The 23,921-nt window shown below is 44.3% G+C and overlaps 1 protein-coding gene across 1 annotated transcript in view; it reads left to right on the top strand.

Annotated features, from left to right (window-relative positions):
* Positions 1-23,921, top strand: part of LOC149438509 (protein hinderin-like) — a gene marked incomplete at its 3' end in the record, with an annotated part of 179,485 nt that overhangs the window by 1,031 nt on the left and 154,533 nt on the right. Inside the window, exon 2 of the mRNA XM_089659772.1 lies at positions 1,534-1,649. Within this exon, the coding sequence (XP_089515898.1) occupies positions 1,534-1,649 (116 nt within the window). The remainder of the gene's footprint in view (positions 1-1,533; positions 1,650-23,921) is intronic.

Genomic DNA, 23,921 nt, shown 5'->3' with positions numbered 1-23,921 from the left:
TGTACGGGACCTCTGTGTGAGGTCCCGATTCTTGTGATCACTGATTGGCCCATCAGTGATCACATGAATAGTAAACAAGATATCACTTCTTGACATCATTGCTTACTACTTGTGAAATCTGTCAATGATCACAGAGATCACATGGTACAACGCTATTTATAACAGCCTTGTACCATGTCACAAGCTGTGACCAATCACAGCTCACACAGTATTTCTCAATGGCTGCAGGAATGCAGTCAGAGAGAAGGAAAAAATTATTGCCTTTATAGCCTTTTATGGTTGTAAAAGCAATCAGTGTAAAAAAATAAAAAATAAATCTTCATCACCCCCCACAAGTACGGCAATCATTATGGTGACATTGTACTGCTAGGGTGACTGTTAAAAAAAAAAAAAAAAAAACATATATAAAAAAAATTTAGAAAATTTTTTGGTTATAAACTAATTTTGGGGATTTGTTTTATTTTTACTAAAAAGGTAGATTAATACATTTTGGCCAAGATTTATGAAAAAAAATTATCTGCAAAATTTTATTAGAAAAAACACCTTTTTTTTTCAACATTTTTGGACTTTTTTTCATTTTATATAGCAAAAAAATTAAAATCCCAGTGGTGATAAATACCACCAAAATAAAGTTTTATCTGTCTCAAAAAAATACTAAAAAAAAAATAATTTGAGTACAGTGTTGCATGACCGCGCAATTGTCATTCAAACTGTGATGGCACTGACAGCTGAAAATTGGCCTGGACAGGAAGGGGGTGAAAGTGTCCGGACTGGAAGGGGGTGAAAGTGTCCGGACTGGAAGGGGGTGAAAGTGTCCGGACTGGAAGGGGGGAAAGCGTCCGGACTGGAAGGGGGGGAAAGCGTCCGGACTGGAAGGGGGGAAAGCGTCCGGGCTGGAAGGGGGGGGAAAGCGTCCGGGCTGGAAGGGGGGGGAAAGCGTCCGGGCTGGAAGGGGGGGGAAAGCGTCCGGGCTGGAAGGGGGGGGAAAGCGTCCGGGCTGGAAGGGGGGGGGAAAGCGTCCGGGCTGGAAGGGGGGGGGAAAGCGTCCGGGCTGGAAGGGGGGGGGAAAGCGTCCGGGCTGGAAGGGGGGGGGGAAAGCGTCCGGGCTGGAAGGGGGGGGGGGAAAGCGTCCGGGCTGGAAGGGGGGGAAAGCGTCCGGACTGGAAGGGGGGGGAAAGCGTCCGGACTGGAAGGGGGGGAAAGCGTCCGGACTGGAAGGGGGGGAAAGCGTCCGGACTGGAAGGGGGGGAAAGCGTCCGGACTGGAAGGGGTTAAATGTTTGTGTGGCTGCTGCTTCTCCATGTTAAACCTGGGCTGGATTAGTTCCATGCTCTGCTCCGGATTAGTTCCATGCTCTGCTCCGGATTAGTTCCATGCTCTGCTCTGGATTAGTTCCATGCTCTGCTCCTGCATAAACTGATGTACTGAAAGGAGTAAATGGAAATGTTTTCTTTGGAAAGATGTGAAATACTGCAGAGCTGCTAGTTTACTATTACTTGTTCTCAGTCATCTGAACTCTCTGTGGCCTTCCAGGGTGAGCGAGGAGAAGGAGGTAACAGAGGAGCGTTTGAAGACCGAGCATGAATCCTTTGAGAAGAAGATCCGGCATTTGGAGGAGCAGAACAAGCTCATCGCCACGGAGAGGGAAGATATCCTTTTATTTTAATTTGTACATTCCCCCCCCCCCTTTTTTTTCACTCTGCATCTGTACGACTCTCGGATATAATTATTCTAATTTATGGAGAGGAATAAGTCTGCATGTGTTTCCATTCTATAGCGTGACTTATCAGCATGGGCCGGTGGCTGCGTGCGGCTGGAAACTGCCATCCAGCTGTTTGTGCCATGGTTTCCTCTGTGAAATCCACATTTGTCAACACGAATTTCCCATTTCCTCCCGCAGAACACGAGCTCCTTCTGTAAGAATGGCAAACGGCGCAATGACTCTGCTTTGCCGTTACTTTAATTGGGTCGTCCTGAGCTTGATCTTCGCGAACGGGTGTCGCGTCACAACGAACTTACACTTGAAACTGCCGCCTTATTTAAGTAGACGTTGAGCGGCAGGAGAAGATTAATCAATAAAATGTGTCAATGTTTCGTGGGGCACAGTTTACTTTTGTCAAGATGGCATACAACAGTGACGGTGAACATGTCCATATATATTTGGACACAGGCACAATTTTATTTTTCCTTTTTCTAGGTGTTTACCAAAACATCTTCCAGTTCTAGTTCTATAATGGATATGGGCTGAAAGTGCGCACTCTCAGGTTTAATTTGAGGTTATGTACATATAAATTGAAGGAAGGGTTTAGGAATTACAGCTCTTAAGAGTAGCCATCCCCCTTTTTCAAGGGACTAAAAGTATTTGGACAATTGAATCAAAAGCTGTTTCATGGCCAGGTGTGGGCTACTCCTTTGTTATTTCTTCATCAAGTAAGCCGGCAAAAGGTCTGGAGTTGCTTCTAAGTGTGGTATTTGCATTTAGAATCTATTGCTATGAACCTACATCATGTGTTCTAAGGAGCTGTCCATGTAAGTGAAACAGGCCATTGTAAGGCTTCAAAAGTGAAACAAATCCATCAGAGAGATCGCAGCAACATTAGGAGTGGCCAAATCAACAGTTTGGTACATTCTGAGGAAAGAAGAACGCACTGGTGAGCTCAGCAACATAAAAAGGCATGGACGTCCATAGAAGACAACAGTGGTGGATGATTGCCGGATCCTCTCTATGGTAAAGACAAACCCATTCACAACATCCAGTCAAGTGAAGGACACTCTCCAGGAGGTGGGCGTATCATTGTCAAAGTCTACAATCAAGAGAAGACTTCACGAGAGCAGATACAGAGGTTTCACCACAAGTTGCAAACCATTCATAAGCCTGAAGAATAGAAAAGCCAGCTTAGACTTTGCCAAAAAACATCTAAAAAAGCCAGACCAGTTCTGGAAAAGCATTCTTTGGACGGATGAAACTAAGATGAATCTGTACCAGAATGATGGGAAGAAAAAGGTGTGGAGGAGGCTTGGAACAGCTCATGATCCAAAGCACACAACGTCATCTGTAAAACATGGTGGAGGCATTTTGATGGCATGGGTGGAGGCAGTGTGATGGCATGGGCATGCATGGCTTCCAGTGGCACTGGGTCATTGCTGTTTATTGATGATGTGACAGAAGACAGAAGCAGCCGAATGAATTCTGAAGTGTTTACAGATATTCTGTCAGCCCAGATTCAGCCAAATGCAGCAAAGTTGATTGGACGGCGCTTCACAGTACAGATGGACAATGATCCAAAACACACCGCAAAAGCAACCCAGGAGCTGTTGAAGGAAAAGAAGTGGAATATTCTGCAATGGCCGAGTTAATCACCTGATCTCAACCCCATTGAGCATGCATTTCACTTGCTGAAGGCAGAAAGACCCACAAAGACCAACTGAAGGCAGCTGCAGTTAGAGTCTGGCAAAGCATCAGGAAGGAGTAAACCCAGTCTTTGGTCATGTCCATGGGTTCCAGACTTCAGGAAAAGCATCAGAAATGAGGAAACCCAGTCTTTGGTAATGCCATGGGTTCCAGACTTCAGGCAGTCATTGCCAGCAAAGGGTTCTCAACAAAATATTAAAAATGAACATTTTATTTGATTATATTCATTTGTCCAATGACATTTGAGCCCCTGAAAATGGAGGGACTGTGTTTAAAAATGGTTGCAGTTCCTAACATTTGTACTTGATATTTATGTTCAACCCCTTGAATTAAAGCTGAAAGTCTGCACTTCAAATTCATTTGGATTGTTTCGTTTTAATTTATTCTGGTGGCATCCAGAGCCAAAAGTATGAAAATTGTGCCTGTGTCCAAATATATATATGGACTTAACTGTGTCTTTCTGCAGTGGTAAATCTAAATAACCAGCTCTGTGGTTGGGGAACAAAATATCTAATCCACTCTGAGAATAACAGACAAGATATACACGCAGCGGCTCTTTATTAGGTACACCAGTTCAATTGCTTGGTAACACAAATTGTTAATCAGCCAATCACTTGGCATCAACTCAATGCATTTAGGCATCTAGACGTGGTGAAGACGACTTGCTGAAGGTAAAGCGGAACATCAGAATGGGGAAGAAAGGGGATTAAAGTGACTTTGAACGTGGCATGGTTGTTGGTGCGAGATGGGCTGGTCTAGGTATTTAAAATCTGCTTATCTACTGGGATTTTCACACACAGCCATCTCAGGTTCAAATCTCATCCAATCCACATATACAGTCAGGTCCATAATTATTGGGACATCGACACAATTCTAACATTTTTGGCTCTATACACCACCAGAATGGATTTGAAATGAAACAAACAAGATGTGCTTTAACTGCAGACTGTCAGCTTTAATTTGAGGGTATTTACATCCAAATCAGGTGAACGGTGTAGGAATTACAACAGTTTGCATATGTGCCTCCCACTTGTTAAGGGACCAAAAGTAATGGGGCAATTGGCTTCTCAGCTGTTCCATGGCCAGGTGTGTGTTATTCCCTCATTATCCCAATTACAATGAGCAGATAAAAGGTCCAGAGTTCATTTCAAGTGTGCTATTTGCATTCGGAATCTGTTGCTGTCAACTCTCAAGATGAGATCCAAAGAGCTGTCAGTATCAGTGAAGCAAGCCATCATTAGGCTGAAAAAATAAAACAAACCCATCAGAGAGATAGCAAAAACATTAGGCGTGGCCAAAACAACTGTTTGGAACATTCTTAAAAAGAAGGAACGCATCGGTGAGCTCAGCAACACCAAAAGACCCGGAAGACCACGGAAAACAACTGTGGTGGATGAGCGAAGAATTCTTTCCCTGGTGAAGAAAACACCCTTCACAACAGTTGGCCAGATCAAGAACACTCTCCAGGAGGTAGGTGTATGTGTGTCAAAGTCAACAATCAAGAGAAGACTTCACCAGAGTGAATACAGAGGGTTCACCACAAGATGCAAACCATTGGTGAGCCTCAAAAACAGGAAGGCCAGATTAGAGTTTGCCAAACATCATCTAAAAAAGCCTTCACAGTTCTGGAACAACATCCTATGGACAGATGAGACCGACATCAACTTGTACCAGAGTGATGGGAAGAGAAGAGTATGGAGAAGGAAAGGAACTGCTCATGATCCTAAGCATACCACCTCATCAGTGAAGCATGGTGGTGGTAGTGTCATGGCGTGGGCATGTATGGCTGCCAATGGAACTGCTTCTCCTGTATTTATTGATGATGTGACTGCTGACAAAAGCAGCCGGATGAATTCTGAAGTGTTTCGGGAATATTATCGGCTCATATTTAGCCAAATGCTTCACAACTCATTGGACGCTTCACAGTGCAGATGGACAATGACCCAAAGCAGACTGCAAAAGCAACCAAAGAGTTTAAGGGAAAGAAGTGGAATGTTATGCAATGGCCAAGTCAATCACCTGACCTGAATCCGATTGAGCATTTCACTTGCTGAAGACAAAACTGAAGGGAAAATGCCCCAAGAACAAGCAGGAACTGAAGACAGTTGCAGTAGAGGCCTGGCAGAGCATCACCAGGGATGAAACCCAGCGTCTGGTGATGTCTATGCGTTCCACACTTCAGGCTGTAATTGACTGCAAAGGATTTGCAACCAAGTATTAAAAAGTGAAAGTTTGATTTATGATTATTATTCTGTTCCATTATTTTCGGTCCCTTAACAAGTGGGAGGCACATATGCAAACTGTTGTAATTCCTACACCGTTCACCTGATTTGGATGTAAATACCTTCAAATTAAAGCTGACAGTCTGCGGTTAAAGCACACCTTTTATTTCAAATCCATTGTGGTGGTGTATAGAGCCAAAAATGTTAGAATTGTGTCAATGTCCCAATATTTATGGACCTGACTGTATGTGAACCAACACTGAATGGGCTGATATCACACTGCACCAGAAGTAATGCATGCACTACTTTTGGAAATCTGCAGCTGGATTGCATGGTACTTCTGTACCATGCTATCCGGAGAAGGCAAATGCACTTCACACCAAGTTTTGAACACACCTGGAGATGAAACAAATCCTCCTTCATAAGTTGTATCTGTCTGTCTGCAGCCGTCCGTCCTCTACATCCAGTAGAAGTGCAGAATTTACACCGGATCTCTCAGCTCTGAAAAGCAGGGGGCAGGGAGCTGAAGTTAAATCAGTGAGGAGAACTGAGTGCTGATTGGAGGGAAGGGACAGCCCCTTTACACAAGAACAGAGCTGAAGCTGTCAATCACCTGGAGGTCCCTCCCCGTCACCATTTTTCTCTTGGTGTCAGAAATGGCTCATGCTTATAGTAGAGGAAAGGGGCATCGGACAGAAATGACATTTAGTGCTCTGCATTGGGACACATTAGACACTATAGAGGATATGCTTTGCTCATATTTCATGTCTGAAGTTTACAACTGCTTTAATAAAAACCGTGGCAACATACACTTCCCACCTATGATGTTGCACATCAGACCAGTCGGCCTGACATCTCCCTATTGACAGGTAGAAGCCTACACTGTGCATAGCTGCTATCTGTCAGCCTCCGGTCCCACTAATGATCAGGATCTGATTGGTTCCCAATTATGTGATCATCATGTCAGCTGTCATATGCAAAACATATTCTCATGTTACCAGCATTCATCCTAGTGTGGGCGCTGTAACGACCATCATCTGGAATCCTCAACAACATCTTTTGCATCTGTTGACACTGATAGAAGTCACAAGACTGCTCTATACGGCTGATGAGAAAAGGGATTTAGCAGTTTATATTTACTAAAACAATTGCATTTCCATGCTCTGTGGGAGACTGGATATAGTGAATGCGGGGTCCGGGGAGAGCGGATATAATGAATGCGGGGTCGGGGGAGAGCGGATATAGTGAATGCAGGGTCCGGGGAGAGTGGATATAGTGAATGCAGGGTCCGGGGAGAGCGGATATAGTGAATGCGGGGTCCGGGGAGAGCGGATATAGTGAATGCGGGGTCCGGGGAGAGCGGATATAGTGAATGCGGGGTCCGGGGAGAGCGGATATAGTGAATGCGGGGTCCGGGGAGAGCGGATATAGTGAATGCGGGGTCCGGGGAGAGCGGATATAGTGAATGCGGGGTCCGGGGAGAGCGGAGATTGTAAGGTCGAAAGAGCAGGGCCCTCGAACCCCTCGTGTTTTGTTTTGTTACTGTATTGTCTCATGTTCTGTCCCCCCACTTTAATGTACAGCGCCGAGCAAACCTTTTAGCACTATATAAATACTGTATAATAATAATATAGTTAATGCAGGATCCGGGGAGAGCGGATATAGTGAATGCAGGGTCCGGGGAGAGCGGATATAGTGAATGCAGGGTCCGGGGAGAGCGGATATAGTGAATGCGGGGTCCGGGGGGAGCGGATACAGTGAATGTGGGGTCCGGGGAGAGCGGATACATTGAATGCGGGGTCCGGGGAGAGCGGATACAGTGAATGCGGGGTCCGGGGAGAGCGGATACAGTGAATGCGGGGTCCGGGGAGAGCGGATACAGTGAATGCGGGGTCCGGGGAGACAAGGATATAGTGAATGCGGGGTCCGGGGAGAGCGGATACATTGAATGCGGGGTCCGGGGAGAGCGGATACAGTGAATGCGGGGTCCGGGGAGAGCGGATACAGTGAATGCGGGGTCCGGGGAGAGCGGATACAGTGAATGCAGGGTCCGGGGAGACAAGGATATAGTGAATGCCGAGTCCGGGGAGAGCGGATATAGTGAATGCAGGGTCCTGGGAGAGCGGATATAGTGAATGCAGGGTCCGGGGAGAGCGGATATAGCCAATGCGGGGTCTGGGGAGACCGGATATAGTGAATGCAGTTTAGTAACATGTTAAATTACCATTGATCGTGTGAGGGTTAATTACCCATTTTGGTTGGCGACTTCTGTTTAATTTTTAATGTTGGTCAGTTTGTATCCACTGAGCTTTTGATTGGGTTTAATGAACTTCCCCCTGTTATCAGGTAAAAGCGGTTTTCTCATTCTTTGCTCTGCACTGCAATTTTTCTATCTGTTTTCATCCGAGAAACAAATAATGAAAAATTTCCACCAATTTCATTAAGGCAATTGCATTGATTTTGTTTATTTTTCACAAACAATGCTGAACACGATGATTCCACCGCAAACGCCTCCATCATCTCGCATACGGTCTTTTGCGAAAATACCCCCAAGGTGCCGCGGCTTCGGGAACCGGCAAGCTGCTAGAGAGATGACGTGATCTCTGCAGGGCCACGCTCACAACATCCCCCCTACACAATTTTGGCGCTTTCAAAGAAAATTGCCAAGAAGCAATATTTTTTTATTTTCCTGCGTCGGCCCACCCCCCACCTTGAACAATTCTCATTTTCATTATCGCAAGATAATTGATGGAGTTTCGCTGACTTGCCGCGGTAATGAGGTTTAAACGTAATAATGCACTCCTGTCTAATAATTGAGCGCTGCCGGCATTAAAAAGCCTCCTAAATCAGTAGCTTTACTATGAATTTATTAAGGGTTTTTTTGGCATTAGCTTTAATAGCGGTTATTTACATAAGCGCACATCCCATTAACCGCCATCGGGGCTGGGAAACATGCTGAACTCTTCATATTTTCATATAATTATTGAACATAATGGTTTCATTTGCATCTCTAAACTGCGCTGCCGCTGTCAGGCTCGGCAATAGTTCCTCGGCGCAGGCTTTCTTTCACGTAGGCATTCTTGACATCATTAGATTTTATGCTAATCTGCGTCCCCTGGATCGTATCATGAGGACAGATGCTGCTGCTGGTAATATACAGCTCCCTTGTCACATCGCCCCGAAGATAAGTCGGAGGCGATTAGCGGCTCGCAGCTAGTTTACCTGAGGCGTTTAGTGGGATCTGTTTGACGCCAGGCCAGCAACGTTTTAAAGTGAAAGTTTGCATTTTTTTCCCTTTTTTTCTTCTTTATAAATGCCCTTCCTGTAAGGATTGCCATTTGAGGACCAGCTCTGGATCGAACTCTAGGAACAGTGGAATCTTGGAGTGGGTACCAATCCTTCTTTCCCCTTTCTTCCCTTCTTTCTTCCCTTCTTTCCCCTTCTTTCTTCCCTCCTCTCTCCTCCTCCCCCTTCTTCTTCCTCCCCCTTCTTCTTCCTCCTCCCCCTTGTTCTTCCTCCCCCTTGTTCTTTCCTCCTCCCCCTTCTTCTTCCCTCCTCTTCCTCCTTTTTCCTCCTCCTCTTCCTCCTTTTTCCTCCTCCTCTACCTCTTCTCTCGCTCCTCCTCCTTCTCTTCCTCTCGCTCCTCCTCCTTCTCTTCTTCTCGCTCCTCCTCCTTCTCTTCTTCCTCCTCTTCCTCTTCTTCTTCCTCCTCTCCCTTTCTCCCCCCCCCCCCCCTTCTCCCTCTCTCCCCTTCTCCCTCTCTCCCCTTCTCCCTCTCTCCCCTTCTCCCTCTCTCCCCTTCTCCCTCTCTCCCCTTCTCCCCTTCTCCCTCTCTCCCTCTCTCCTTCTCTCCCTCTCTCCCCTTCTCCCCTTCTCCCCCTCTCTCCCCTTCTCCCCTTCTCCCTCTCTCCCCTTCTCCCTCTCTCCCCCCTCCCTCTTCTCCCTCTTCTCCCTCTTCTCCCCTTCTCCCTCTTCTCCCCCCTCCCTCTTCTCCCTCTTCTCCCCTTCTCCCTCTTCTCCCCCCCTCCCTCTCTCCCCCCCTCCCTCTCTCCCCCCCTCCCTCTCTCCCCCCCTCCCTCTCTCCCCCCCTCCCTCTTCTCCCCCCCTCCCTCTTCTCCCTCTTCTCCCCTTCTCCCTCTTCTCCCCCCCTCCCTCTTCTCCCTCTTCTCCCCTTCTCCCTCTTCTCCCCTTCTCCCTCTTCTCCCCCCCTCCCTCTTCTCCCCCCCTCCCCTTCTCCCTTTTCTCCCCCCCTCCCTCTTCTCCCTCTTTCCTCTTCTCCCTCTTTCCTCTTCTCCCTCTCTCCCCTTCTCCCCCCCTCCCTCTCTCCCCTTCTCCCCCCCTCCCTCTCCCCCCCCCTCCCTCTTCTCCCTCTCTCCCTCTTCTCCCCTCTCCCTCTCTCTCCCCTCTCTCCCCTTCTCCCTCTCTCCCCTTCTCCCTCTCTCCCCTCTCTCCCCTCTCTCCCCTTCTCCCTCTTCCCCCCCTTGCAAGACTCTGACAGGCAGAGGCATGATGGGACTTGTAGTACTTCAACAGCTGGAGGGCCATAGTTTGGACACCCCTGCATTAAAGCGATTCTTCTAAAGGTTAATTTTTTTTTTTTGTAAAATAACAAACATGTCTATAATGTACAATTTTTTTTTTCAGAATTTCCTGTCTTTTTTATTTATATAATAAAAAAATTAACAACCCAGTGGAGATCGAATACCATCAAAAGAAAGCTCTATTTGTGTGTAAAAAAAAAAAAAACTAAAAAAAAACAGCGTTGCATGACCAGGCAATTGCCTAATAAAGTAGCGCAGTGCCAAATGGCAAGCAATGGCCTGGTCATGAGGGGGGGGGGGGGGGGGGTAAAACCTTCTGGAGCTCAAGTGGTTAATTACGGATCTGAACATAGCTGCATTGTTTTCAGTGGCATCCTTCACATAGGTATGTAAACATGCACTGCATTCAGATCTGTAACTCGGAATCCAAATATCTGCATCTAACAGGCGCTTCTGTGCCTTTGTGTATAAATACATGAATATGTGTGTGCGGTTGCATAGGTTAAGTCTGAACAAAGGGGGGAAATACATTCATTATGTGCACATACGCATCTTTACTGTATTATAATAATAATAATCTTTACGCTTTTAACCAATGCGTGATGACGTCAGGAGCGTTAGCTCCGCCCTATGCATTTCATCACATCTGACATCGTGGTGGGGGGGGGACAGAAAATCTACCAATTTGTTCACCTTCTTTAAAACCGCCCTATTGGAATTTTTTTTTTTTTTTTTTTTTGTGGCTTGATTATTCTGCCAGCTATGGTGTTTTCTGATGGTGGGGAAGTCTCCTCGCTGTTAGAATACAAAGGCACAGTAGCAGGATTCCCCCATTGGCCTCGAATGTTTGGATGGGGGGATCAAGTCCATATTCTTTTTAATTTTTTTTCAACTTGCGGGTTGAAGGGAAAAAAAATGAATAAACAATGCTGCATATAGACTTGCTAAGAACAATGCTGTAGGTGACGGGGAGTTCTCTTCTCCCCTCACTGCCCGCTTCGTCTCGCATGCTCCTGCAAGCAGCAGAACTGCAGCGTTTGTATTCGGATCCAGCTTACTTTGCCTGTAACAAAGGTGTAGCCATGATATGGGAGTTCTCTGCTCCTCTGTCATTGCTGGAGCTCTGTTCCTGACAAGTGAGCCAAGTTGGACTTTTAGCAGCACCAATATTGTTGGCATTGTATAGAGCCTATGCAGGCCATAGACGGGCCGTTTATCGGTCGCTCCTGCCATGGATGTTGCCGCCAGTGCTGATGAAAAACGGACGTTTTTCATGGATTTTCCAGCATGACCGATAAAAAGAAACGAGAAGATCTGCGAAAAACGGCCGACGGCATTGCCCCACTAATGGCGTGAATATCAGCCGATTTTTTTTTTTTTCGTGCGGATGAAAATTCGGCCAATAAACGACCCGTCTATGGTCTGCATTACTTGACAAAAAACAGCTCTGCAGAAAAGACCGAGTTCTCTGCTTCCCCGGCCCTGCCCTGCATGTATGAGTTCCTTTTTACTCTTGGTGATGGTAAGCGGGACAAATGGAGAGGGTGAATCTCTGTGCCTGGGGGGGGAACAGACAGCAAAAAATAAACCCTGAGGGTGGTTCTATGTCTACTCCATTCTATCCAAAGCTAGAAAAAAATCGTTTAGGTGTAGTTTAACCACTTCCAGTCCGGACACTTTTTCCACCTTCCAGTCCAGGCCAATTTTCAGCTTTCAGCGCTGTCGCACTTTGAATGACAATTGCGCGGTCATGCAACACTGTACCCATATGAATTTTGTAGCATTTTTTTGAGACCGAAAAAACTTTATTTTGGTGGTGTTCATCACTGGGATTTTTATTTTTTTGCTATATAAATGAAAAAGTCCACAAATTTTGAAAAAAAGTGTTTTTCTTATAACTTTTTGCAAATCTTTCTTCATAAATCTTGGCCAACATTTATTCAGTTATCTTTTTAGTAAAAAAAAATAACCCAAATTAGTTTATAACCAAAAATTATTTATTTTTTATTTTATTATTTTTTTACATTTTTATTTTATTTATATATATATATATATATATGTATATGTATATATGTGTATATGTATATGTATATATGTATATGTATGTATATATGTATATGTATATATATATGTATATTTATGTATATATATATATGTATATATATTTATATATGTGTATATATATATTTATATATATATATATATATATATTTTTTTTAACTTACTGTCCCCCTAGCAGTACAGTGTCACCATAGTGACACTGTACTACTTGTGGGGGGTGATGAAGATTTTTTTTTTTTTTTACACTGATTGCTTTTACACCCATAAAGGCTGTAAAAGCAATCATTTCTCCTTCTCTCTGGCTGCATTCTTTCAGCCATTGAGAAATACTGTGTGAGCTGTGATTGTTCACAGCTTGTCACATGGTACAAGGCTGTTGTGAATAGCCCTGTACCATGTGACCTCTGTGATCATTCACAGATTTCACACGTAGTAAGCAATGATGTCAGAAGTGACATCTTGCTTACTACTCTGCATGTGATCACTGACTGGCCAATCCGCGATCACATGATCGGGACCTCACGCAGCGGTCCCGTACAGCGATCGGTGTTCGGGAATCTGATTGAGGTGCTGCGCGCTCCCAGGGAGCACAATCAAAAATGGCGAGCGCCGTTTATGAACGGCCGCCCCTGCACTGCCACTGTCCGGCCGTTTATATACAGCTGCCGGACGGGAAGTGGTTAACTCTTTGGCACCGACTGTTTTGTCCGCTCGCCCGGTGCCACATGGAACGCTCCCGATCACTACTTGTGATGGGGAGCTTTCCGATCATGTGACCACTGTGACAGCCTATAACAGCGGTCACATGACCCTAAACCCAGCCCCACCTCCCAGTGTCAAGCCCTTTAAAAAGCCAGCCGTCACCAAGGGCTTAAGCCAGATTTCATCTAAATCTTGTGAATCTCGGTGCTGGCTGTTAGAATACAATAGCTGGCAAGCAGAGATTTGTCAACCTGTGCTTCCTTTTTTTTTTTTTTTTTTTTTTTTTTTTTTTTTTTTTTAGGGCTGGTTTACACCTCATGCAGTTCGGTGCAATATTTTTCTGTATCAAAAGCTAATGGACAGTAGGTTGTATGGTTTCCAGTGGCATAGTTTACACCAGTGTAGTCCGTTCCAGGAAAAAAAAATGTTTTGAGGGTTTTATGTAATCTTCAGGCCTAAAGCAATTTTTTAAAACGTGTGCCATAAAAACTTCAAAAACTGACAGTGTAAATAAGGTCACCTTCGGAAACATGTTCCACCCGCTTTTAGGGTGGAACGTGTTACATGCTCCCGCTTCTGCAGCGGCTCGGTGATCTGAGCCCTCTGTGTGACACCAGTACTGGGAGAAAAGAGCGCAGGTGTGCAGGGCTCCGCCCACATGGCCGCGTCGTTCGTTCAGACTTCCGTGAATGAATCCACTACCAGTACTGACATCCTTTGCGGATGTCTGCTTGTCGTTCTCAATGGACTACCAGGGCGCTGTCGACCGCTTTGGTAGTCCATTAATTTTTCCTGTCCGTGTGAAATGCATATTTTTTTTTACCTGAAAAAAATGTGCATTTATTTATTTATTTTAACCATCTCAATTCCGGGCAATTTTACACCTTCCTGCCCAGGCCATTTTTCAGGTTTCAGCGCTCTCACACTTTGAATGACAATTGCGCGGTCATACAACATTGTACCCAAACTAAAATTTTATCATTTTCTTCACACAACTAGAGCTTTCTTTTGGTGGTATTTAATCACCGCTGGGGTTTTTATTTTTTGCTAAATTAACAAAAAAAGACCAAAAATTTTGAAAAAAAACACATTTTTCTTTGTTTCTGTTATAAAAGTTTACAAATAAATAATTGTTCTTCATAAATTTAGGCCGAGATGTATTCTGCTACATGTCTTTGGTGAAAATAACCCAAAATTAGGATGTATTTTTTAGTTTGTAGGAAAGTTATAGCGTTCACAAACTATGGTATAGATCTGAATATTGATCAATCCTGAAGTACTGACGGCCAATCTAATTTCTTGAAGTCCAAGAATGACAGAACAGTACAGATATCCCCCAAATGTCAGGACAGTACAGATATCCCCCAAATGACCCCTTTTTGCAGAGTAGACAGTCCGACGTACTTCATAAGAGGCATGGCGAGTTTTTTGAAGTTGTATTTTTTTGTCATAATTTTTCCGAAAATGAAAAAAATTTTTTTTTTTACATACTGTCACCAGTGCAGTACAGCGTCATCATATAACTGGCATGGCGGTGAACAGGGACACTGACTGGTGACAGTATGGAAAAAAAAAATGTATATTTTTTTTTTAATTTTTTTTTATTTTTTTATTATTTAATTTTTTATTACATTTTTTTTATTTTTTTTAAGATTTTTTTTTCATATTTTACTATGACCAAAGTAGTACAATGTTACCATAGTAACATTGTACTACTTTTGGGAAGTGATCAGTATTTTTTTTTTTTTTTTTTTACACAATTTGCTTAAAGCAAAGAATTACTTTGCTATAAGCAAGCATTTACCTGAATGAAATCGATTCATTCAGCTTTTTTTTTTTTTGTGCTTAGCTGTGATTTGGTCACAGCTAATCACATGACATGTGCATGTGATTAGCTGTGACCATTCACAGCTAGGCACTAGTATACAATGGATGGCATCATGAATGAAGCCATCCATTGTATACAACTGTCATGTGACCTGCTGTGATTGGTCACAGCAGGTCACATGGTACCAACAACGGGAGCCGGTACTCGGATCTGTCATCGGCCGTGTCCGAGGTGCACGGCCGGCGACAGATCGCACTGCTGCGCTGCTCTGCACTAGCGCAAACGGCGCATGTGCGGGAGCACGCCAAATGGCGTGCACCCGGAATGGAGGAACACATCTGAAGCCGCCAAACGGCCATTGGCCGGGCGGCTAATGGTTAAAGGTGAACTTATCTTTTAACAGAGCAGACACCAGAGCATGATTTGGCTGCTCAGCATGTGCTAGTACTGAGCACCCACGTGCTTCCATGTGCGAGAGTAACCTGAGGGAATGAAGGGGGTGCTTTTATTATTTATGTACTTCAGGTACTTCTATAGTGCCGTCAATTTACACAGCACTTTACATATATATATTGTACATTCACATCAGTTCCTGCCCCCGAGGAGTGTACAATCTAAGGGCCCTAACCCTCAAGGGGTGTACAATCTAAGGGCCCTAACTCACATTCATACATACACATACCTGGGACAATTTAGACAGGAGCTGGAAGGACTTTGTCTTTTTTCAGCCAGACTAACTATGTATATTGTAGGGTTATTACAACTGTGACCACAATATGGGAGCTGGGACAATGTTGCTTTTTGCTGTCTCCAGTCACCCATTCCACATACGTCTGCAGCTGGCTTGCTCTTCTGCTCGGCTCGCAGCTTTATCATTGTGACTGCAGAACGAAGGAGTGACTTGCGAGTGGCGCGGCCACATCCAGAAGCTTCCAGTGGAAGTTGCTCAGAGCAAGGCTTCAAAGGGGATTGTGGCACTTTGAAGATTGCAGCTCAGAATACGACTTGAAAGATTTGCGATGGTCCTACTGCGTGACGGAGTGCAGGCTAATTTTCTTTTTTCTGTAATATGTTTTGAAAGTTTTTCTTTTTTTTTTTTCTTTTTTTCCTTTTGCGTTTTTTGTCTCCCTCCTCCCCCTCCTCCAGGTTGTTCGTATAATTGGTGGGAAATCCTTTTTTTTTTTTTTATTTCTTCAAAAGAAGCTTTTATCATCTGATTAAGTTTTGCCTCTTTGAGAAATGTTATGCACTGTTATGTTGGAAATGGCAGCTTGGTGGACCTGGGATGCCAAGAGTCCAACTACACAGAACCGCGCCGGCAAGCTGACGTGAAGCTGAAGACTCAAGTGTTCTTTTAACTTTCATTTATTGGAATACTGCAGTGCTAGTTCTGGTGTTCTGTTTCTGTATTGGTCTCCAGTGTTTATGGAGTTGGGTTTCTAGAATGATTCCCAAACTTTTTTTTTCAGTGTAACCTTGGGCCAGGCCGTGGTAGAATGTTCTGCATGACAGCCACCAGAGAGACTAGGCTGATCCTCTCAACTGAAAGGAACAGGAAATCTAGGGAATTCAATGATATCTAAACCCAACAACAAAATTGTATTTGATTTGCAGCTTCAGTCCTTTTCCAAATGTGGTGGCTGCTTTTGTTTTTTGGGGGTTTTTTTCTTTTCTTTTCTTCTTTTTTTTTCTTTTTCTTTTCTTATTCTTTTTCTTTTCTTCTTTTTCTTTTCTTTTCTTCTTTTTCTTTTCTTTTTCTTCTTTTTTTTCTTCTTTTTCTTTTTCTTTTTCTTCTTCTTTTCTCTTTTCTTTTTCTTTTCTCTTTTCTTTTCTCTTTTCTTTTTCTTTTTCCTTTCTTTTCTTCTTTTTCTCTTCTTTTTCTCTTTCTTCTCTTCTTTTCTATTTCTTCTTTTTCTCTTTCTCTTCTTTTCCTTTTCTATTTCTTCTTTTTCTCTTTCTTCTTTTCTTTTCTATTTCTTTTCCTTTCCTTTTCTATTTCTTCTTTTTCTCTTTCTTTTCTTTTCTTTTTCTTCTTTTTCTCTTTCTATTTCTTTTCCTTTTTCTTTTTCTTCCTTTTTCTTTTTCTTCCTTTTCTATTTCTTTTCTTTTCTTCTTTTTCTTTTTCTTCCTTTTTCTTTTCCTTTTCTTCTTTTTCTATTTCTTTTCTTTTTATTTATTTTCTTTTTTTTTTTTCTTTTCTTTTTTTTGTTCAAGCCAAGTACATTTTCTGCAAGTACCGAAGGAAAAACCCATTGTTCTTGTAAGAATACAGCGTCCATGTCTGAATTAACCCGTTATACCTAGCAGATTCTAATGCTTAGAGATGCACAGATACTGCGTATTTTCACGAGAAGCTGTGAAAATGCTCCTGATACCTGAAACGGATATTTTTGTGGTGCGATTTCCGCACATACAAAATGAATAGGCACAAATGGCACTGCAAAAAATAGCATGTGATTTGATCAGGATTGCGGTGCGATTCCTGTCAAAACTGCATGCGATTACCCCACTTCTGTGTGAACCCAGGCTTCACACAGGAGCAGAGCAGGAAACCTCCCTTTACTGATCCCAATGCGGTCACACAATGAAAAGCCCCTTCACAGGTCTAGGGATCTGAAATCCCTGTGACTTTCTCTTCTCTTCTTGCAGCAGGCTAGACTGCTTCTGCAGGCATGTTGGATTCCTATCGCCCGATGCCCGGGACATGTAGTTCCGGGCGCCGGGCAGGTAGTTTCTACCTTTAGCCCTGCTGTGGGCAAGCAGCAGAGATCACCTGTCGGGTGAAGCAATCGGTGGCAGCGCTGGTGCCGATTGCTTCCACACAGTGCCAGCCTCTAGCACCTTCGCCGTGAGTTCTCCCGGGCTCCTCTTGCCCAACTGTGGGCTTGGCTCGCCGTTGGCTAGAGGGGAGGGAGAAAAGGAGACAAGTCCGCTCCCCTCCCCTTGTGCTGACCCGGACGTGACATTATGATGTCACTTCCGGGTCCCCGTTGAGAGTTTGTAATGCAATCCCCAGTGAAGGGAGACATGCAGGGTCTTTTAGACCTTGGATGTCTCAAAGAGAACCTGTCACCAAAAATCATCACATTAGGGGACTTTGTCCCCTATGTGATGGGGGAAAAAAAAAAAAAGTAATTTTTTACAATAAAAAAAAAAAACAAAACCAAAAAAAAAGTTACACCCAAGCACATACCATCCCTCCCCCCAAAAATATTGAGGCCCCCACATATACACACGTACAAACATAAAAGCACATGCTGGGGCGCCTACGCATGAAACAGTCGATTGCGATACACGTTACATATTGCCATTCATGCCAGAATGAGAGCAAAAATTCTAGCACCAGACCTCCTCCGTACACTATACTGGTGGCCTATAAGGCGCCTCAAAAGTATCGACCTATAGAAAATATAGGGTACTGAAGTTCGTTGTCATTTCACGAGCGGGGACAAATTTTAAGGTTGGATATTTATTTACTCGCTGCAACCTCATCTTTTATATTTTACAAAAAAAAAGGCAATTTATTGATTTTTTTTTTTTTTGTGCCCTAAATTGATCTTACTTGTATCATTTACTGAACTTTTGCGGTAATATCATGCAACATAAAAAATTGGAACTGCCACTACTTTATTCTCTAGGGTCTCTGCTTTCAGAAAATATACAATGTTTGGGGGTTTTATGTATTCTTCAGGCGTAAAATGATTTTTTTTTAAACGTGTGCAAAAAAACCGCCTCTGGCAGCAAAAAGGGTTAAAGTATAAGCCTTGACCCACCCTTTCCTGACGAGCAGCCAATCGGTGCTGATTACACTGCGAGGTCCCTCTCCTCCCTGCTAGTCCCCAGGTGCGGTGCTGGAGGCAGGGAGGGAGGGGAGGAGGAGATAAACAGCGCAATGTTAAAAAATATTACACGCTTAAGTCGCCATAAAGCTTCTTTGGTTTTTAAAAGCCCCGACATTCCTAAAATCACCTCCGATTTAAATACGGTTTGGGTTAAATTCTTTTTTTTTTTTTTTTTTTTTTTTATCTGGACAAGTAGATTGGGGCCCCCAATTTAGTCCCTGGACAAGTAGTTTTTTGAAAAATTTCCACGCCCCTGTTCTAGTTGGTCAGCACCGTCATGGTCATCAAATAGAATCTTCCCGTTTTATCAAAAAGTCAATGAATAAACCCCTACTAGATATGTAAGGATGACTAGAAAGAGACCGGACCTGTGAATAGATTTAACAGCTTTGCTTGTACTACATAACAGGACAATGGGGCCACAGGGCCCATGAGAAATAGTGCCAGAATCTGTCAAATTCAAACTTTATGGAACTGAACTAATGCATAAAGCAAAAACCGGTATGCTGAGAAATCTAACACTTTGAGATTCACGTTTATCAAAAGATATAGCGGATATAGAAAAGAATCTCTCCCCACATTTTGTTGCTTTGCAGCCTGAAATGAAGACAGGCACAGTTTTTGTTTTATCTAATATTTACAAGTGAAAGATATAAACCCAATATGACTTCTAAAAAGTAAACCAATGTTCATTTTGCATCATAGGAAAGATGGATAATTATTATTATATTATTATTATACAGTATTTATAAAGCGCCAATGGTTCGCTCAGCGCTGTACATTACAGAGGGGGACAGAACATGTGACAGAACAATACCAATACAATGCAGAACATGAGGGGATCGAGGGCCCTGCTCTTTCGAGCTTACAATCTAGGAGGGAGGGGATGGTGGCACAGGAGGAGATAGCTGTGGGGGATGGAGTGGTAGGAAGAGTGGAGGAGGGAGGCAAGTTAGCAGGGGGTGGGGTAGGCTTCCCTGAAGAGGTGGGTTTTCAGGGTGCGCCTAAAGGAGAGGAGAGTAGGTGATAATCTGATGGGTTGGGGCAGGGAGTTCCAGAGGATGGGTGACACCCTGGAGAAGTCCTGGAGGCGGGCATGGGAGGAGGAGACCAGGGAACTAGAGAGAAGGAGGTCCTGTGAGGAGCGGAGTGTGCGTGTTGGGTGGTACTTGGATATTAGGTCAGTGATGTAGTACGGGGCAGTATGGTGGACGGCTTTGTATGTCAGCGTTAGGATTTTGAATTTGATGCGTTGCGCAATCGGAAGCCAGTGGAGGGATTGGCAGAGGGGGGTGGAGCCAGTGGAGGGATTGGCAGAGGGGGGTGGAGGACACTGAGTGGAGGCCAGTGGAAGGATTGGCAGAGGGGGGTGGCGGAAACGGAGCGGTTGGAAAGGTGAATGAGTCTGGCAGCCGTATTCAGGATGGACTGAAGTGGGGATAGCCAGCGGTGAGGCAGGCCAGTGAGGAGGGAGTTGCAGTAGTCGAGTCGTGATATGATGAGGGAGTGGATGAGCTGTTTAGTGGTTTCTGGGGTTAGGAACGTGCGGATTTTGGCGATGTTGCGGAGGTGGAGTCTGCATGTTGCGGAGGTGGAGTCTGCATGAGTTTGTTAAAGATTGGACTTGGGGCTGGAAGGATAGGTTGGAGTCCAGAATGACACCAAGTACTCTGGCCTGCGGGGCGGGTTTGATGGTAGCATTGTTCGATGTGATAGAGAATTCAATGGGGGGTGGTGTGCGGGCTGGGGGGGGAAGACAAGAAACTCGGTTTTGGAGAGGTTCAGTTTAAGGAAGTGGAGCGACATCCAGTCTATGTCGCTCAACAGGTGTGTGATTCGGGCGGAGGAAGGTGAAGGCGGAGGAAGCTGATCTGCTTTGTGTCAATGGGGTGGATTTTCTAAAGGCAAATAGGCTGTTCACTTTGCAAGGCCATTTTCCCCAGAGTTTAGTGATTGTAGTGAAATTCCACTTGAAAAAGAATACCCAATCATGGGCAAGGAAAAATCAAAAACAACTTTCATGGTTTGAATGACTGATAGAAATCAGCAGATCTTCCCCTTGTTCACTAAACTTTGGGGAAAAATTCCCAGGCAAAGTGCATTGCTCTCTGCAGTGGCTTTGCACATAGCAGCTCTAATCCTCCTCTTCTCGGGTTTCCTCCCAGCACGCCTGGCCCCTCCTTCTTGCTAAGCTCCCCCAGCCGCTGCTCTGCGTGTCCATTCAAATGCACAGCTGCAGCTTGACCCTGCCCCCTCTCTCTCCTCATTGGCTGTGATGAGATGGTACGTTGCAGGACTTCAACTGGTTATACCGGGATGATGATCCGGGCATCATCCTGGTATTAGAGACAACGGTCGGCTTTCTTGTAAGAGCAATCCAAGCGACTAATTAGCCACTGGATTGTTTTTACAAGCAGCTGGAAGGGGTGATCTTGGTATGATCAGATGTTTTTAAGGGCAGAGGAGACCTCTTGGGTCTAATGGACCCCAGATGTCTCCATAAAGAATACCTGTTATTGCCTATTGCTATCACAGTTCATGGAGTGCCTTGAAAAAGTACTTGTACCTCTTGAAATTTTCCAAACTTTTTTTCATGTTATAACTTAAAACGTAAATTTATTTTATTGAGATTTGATGTGATAGACCAACACAAAGTGGCACGTAATTGTGACGTGGAAGAGAAATTGATAAATGGTTTTCAGAATTTTTTTACAAATAAATCTGTGAACAGTGTGGCGGCATTTGTATTCAGCCCCCCGGAGTCAATACTTTGTAGGACCCCCTTTTACTGCAATTCCAGCTGCAAGTCTTTTTGGGGATTTCTCTCCCAGCTTTGCACATCTAGAGAGGGACATTTCTGCCCATTCTTCTTTGCAGAATCGCTCAAGCTCTGTCAGATTGGATGGAGAGCGCCTGGAACAGCAATTTTCAGGTCTTGCCACAGATTCTCCATTGGATTTCGGTCTGGACTGTGACTGTGCCATTCTAATACATGAATATGCTTTGATCTAAACCATTCCATTCTAGCTTTGGCTGGATGTTTTGGGTCGTTGTCCTGATGGAACCTCCGCCCCGGTCAAGTCTTTTGCAGACTCTAACATATTTTCTTCTAAGATTGCCCTGTATTTGGCTCCATCCATCTTCCCATCAACTCTGACCAACTTCCCTGTCTCTGCTGAAGAAAAGCATCCCCACCACATGATGCTGTCACCACCATGTTTCACGGTGGAGATGGTATGTTCAGGGTGATGTGCAGTGTTAGTTTTCCCCCATACATAGAGTTTTGCCTTTAGACCAAAAAGTTAAATTTTGGTCTCATCTGACCAGAGTCCCTTCTTCCACATGTTTGCTGTGTCCCCCACATGAATTCTTGCAGACTGTAAACGGGACTTCTTATGGCTTTCTTTCAACAATGGCTTTCTTCTTGCCACTCTTCCATAAAGGCCAGATTTGTGGAGTGTGCAACTAATAGTTGTCCTGTGGACAGATTCTTCCACCTGACCTGTGGATCTCTGCAGCTCCTCCAGAGTTACCATGAGCCTTTTGGCTGCTTCTCTGATGAATGCTCTCCTTGCCCGGCCTGTCAGTTTAGGTGGACGGCCATGTCTTGCTAGGTTTGCATTTGTTCCATACTCTCTGTTTTCGGCTGATGGATTGAACAGTGCTCCGTGAGATGTTCAAAGCTTGGGATATTTTTGTTATAACCTAACCTTGCTGTAAACTTCTCCACAACTTTATCATGACCTTTCTGTTGTGTTCCTTGACCTTCATGATGCTGTTTGTTCACTAATGTTCTCTAACAAACCTCTGAGGGCTTCACAGAACAGCTGTATTTATACTGAGATTAAATTCTGGGCTATTGCTAACTGCGCTTAAACCTGCTCCCACCCTCCTCCTAAATCCTATTCTAACTGCCCTGTGTGAACCAAGATACTTATACTCTGTTTCAGGGTGCTCCAGTCACGTGATCTCCCCAGTGGCCGGGAAAGAGGAGAGAACACGGATAGTGGCTGAAATGGCTGGACAATGACGTCACCCTGAGACTTACTATGGTGCTTTTGGCTGTCACTCCTCTGCCCTGAAGCCAGCCGCTAGGAGCTGATCATGTGACCGGACAGGCGCATCCTGGGGCGATCCTGTTAGGCATTTAACAGAGAGAACTTTGCTCTTAGAAGTATCAATAGGAGCAGCCAGTGCTAAGATCTGTGATGCCAAATCCTAAAAAAAAAAAACATACATATGTGCCGCCCTTATAACTAATAATACACATAAAAACAAGTGAACAAAATGTTAATAAAAAGAATGCAATCTGAATGTCCCATAGTCCCAAGTGTCTGTGTACACAATGAAAATATCCCCAAAAAAGGGCAGCAATCTTGCATATGTATACCAGAAGACCCTTCACACCCCGCGTGTTCACCCTATGTGCACCCAAAGTACTTGACCACAAAAACATGTGACCATGTAAGAGGATATGTTCAAAAGCAAATTGTAGTGAGCGCTCTTGTATGAGTATAGCAGCTAGAACACCTAAGGCAACCACAATGCCTTTAAATGCAAAGTATAAACGTAAATAGTATAGTGCAGCGCTTAAAATTAGAATAAAAAAATGCAGCAGAAGACAGCAAAAAGCAGCAAATAAAAGTCAATTAAGTATCCATGGTGCTCTCTAGAGTGGTGAAAATATCCAGAGCTTTTCTGCCTCAAATGATAGAAATGCGCACTCACCAGAAACGCATGGATTATGCGCATGTAGGAATAATCATCCTAGATGTTAGATCCGTCCAAGACCAGGTGGTAGGCATCCTTCTCATGGTGGGTCATCCAGAGCTCCAATTCAAGTCCAGAGATCCCCTTAAGGTCAGCCAGGTAATCCTCTATGGTGGTAATGATCCCTCCTCTAGATGGTACAGGCACCTTCTCTGTGGGGGTAATAGCTCCACACAGGAGCCCCAAAAACAGGTGCCAAAGATAGTGTAGTATGTTCCCAAAAAGTATTTATTGATAAAGTAAAAGCAGGGTAGTATGCATATCACAAGAACTGAATATCAGTGAAAACAGCAGTACTGACCCCAACAAATATGGCCGCCGGGCCTCCTCGTGGCTCCGGCGGTGAAATGACGTCACGCTCTGCACAGCTCCTGCTTAGGCCTTTCGTGCTATAGGCACATCATCAGAGGGGGAGACTGTACACTGTGTACGTTTATGTAAGAGGATATGGTCAAACAGCGTACTAAACATGCAGCCGTTAAGCCTTCAAAAAAAGTCTTCTAGTGGATGACGCAATCACATGCTCCAGAGATCCAGGCAAAA

This window comes from Staurois parvus, unplaced genomic scaffold (genome assembly GCF_062004578.1).
Source record: "Staurois parvus isolate SC_StPar_1 unplaced genomic scaffold, SC_StPar_1.0 ptg001186l, whole genome shotgun sequence".
NCBI lineage: Eukaryota > Metazoa > Chordata > Amphibia > Anura > Ranidae > Staurois > Staurois parvus.
The sequence above is the reverse complement of the archived record's forward strand: the minus strand, read 5'-3'. Positions and strand labels throughout refer to the sequence as shown.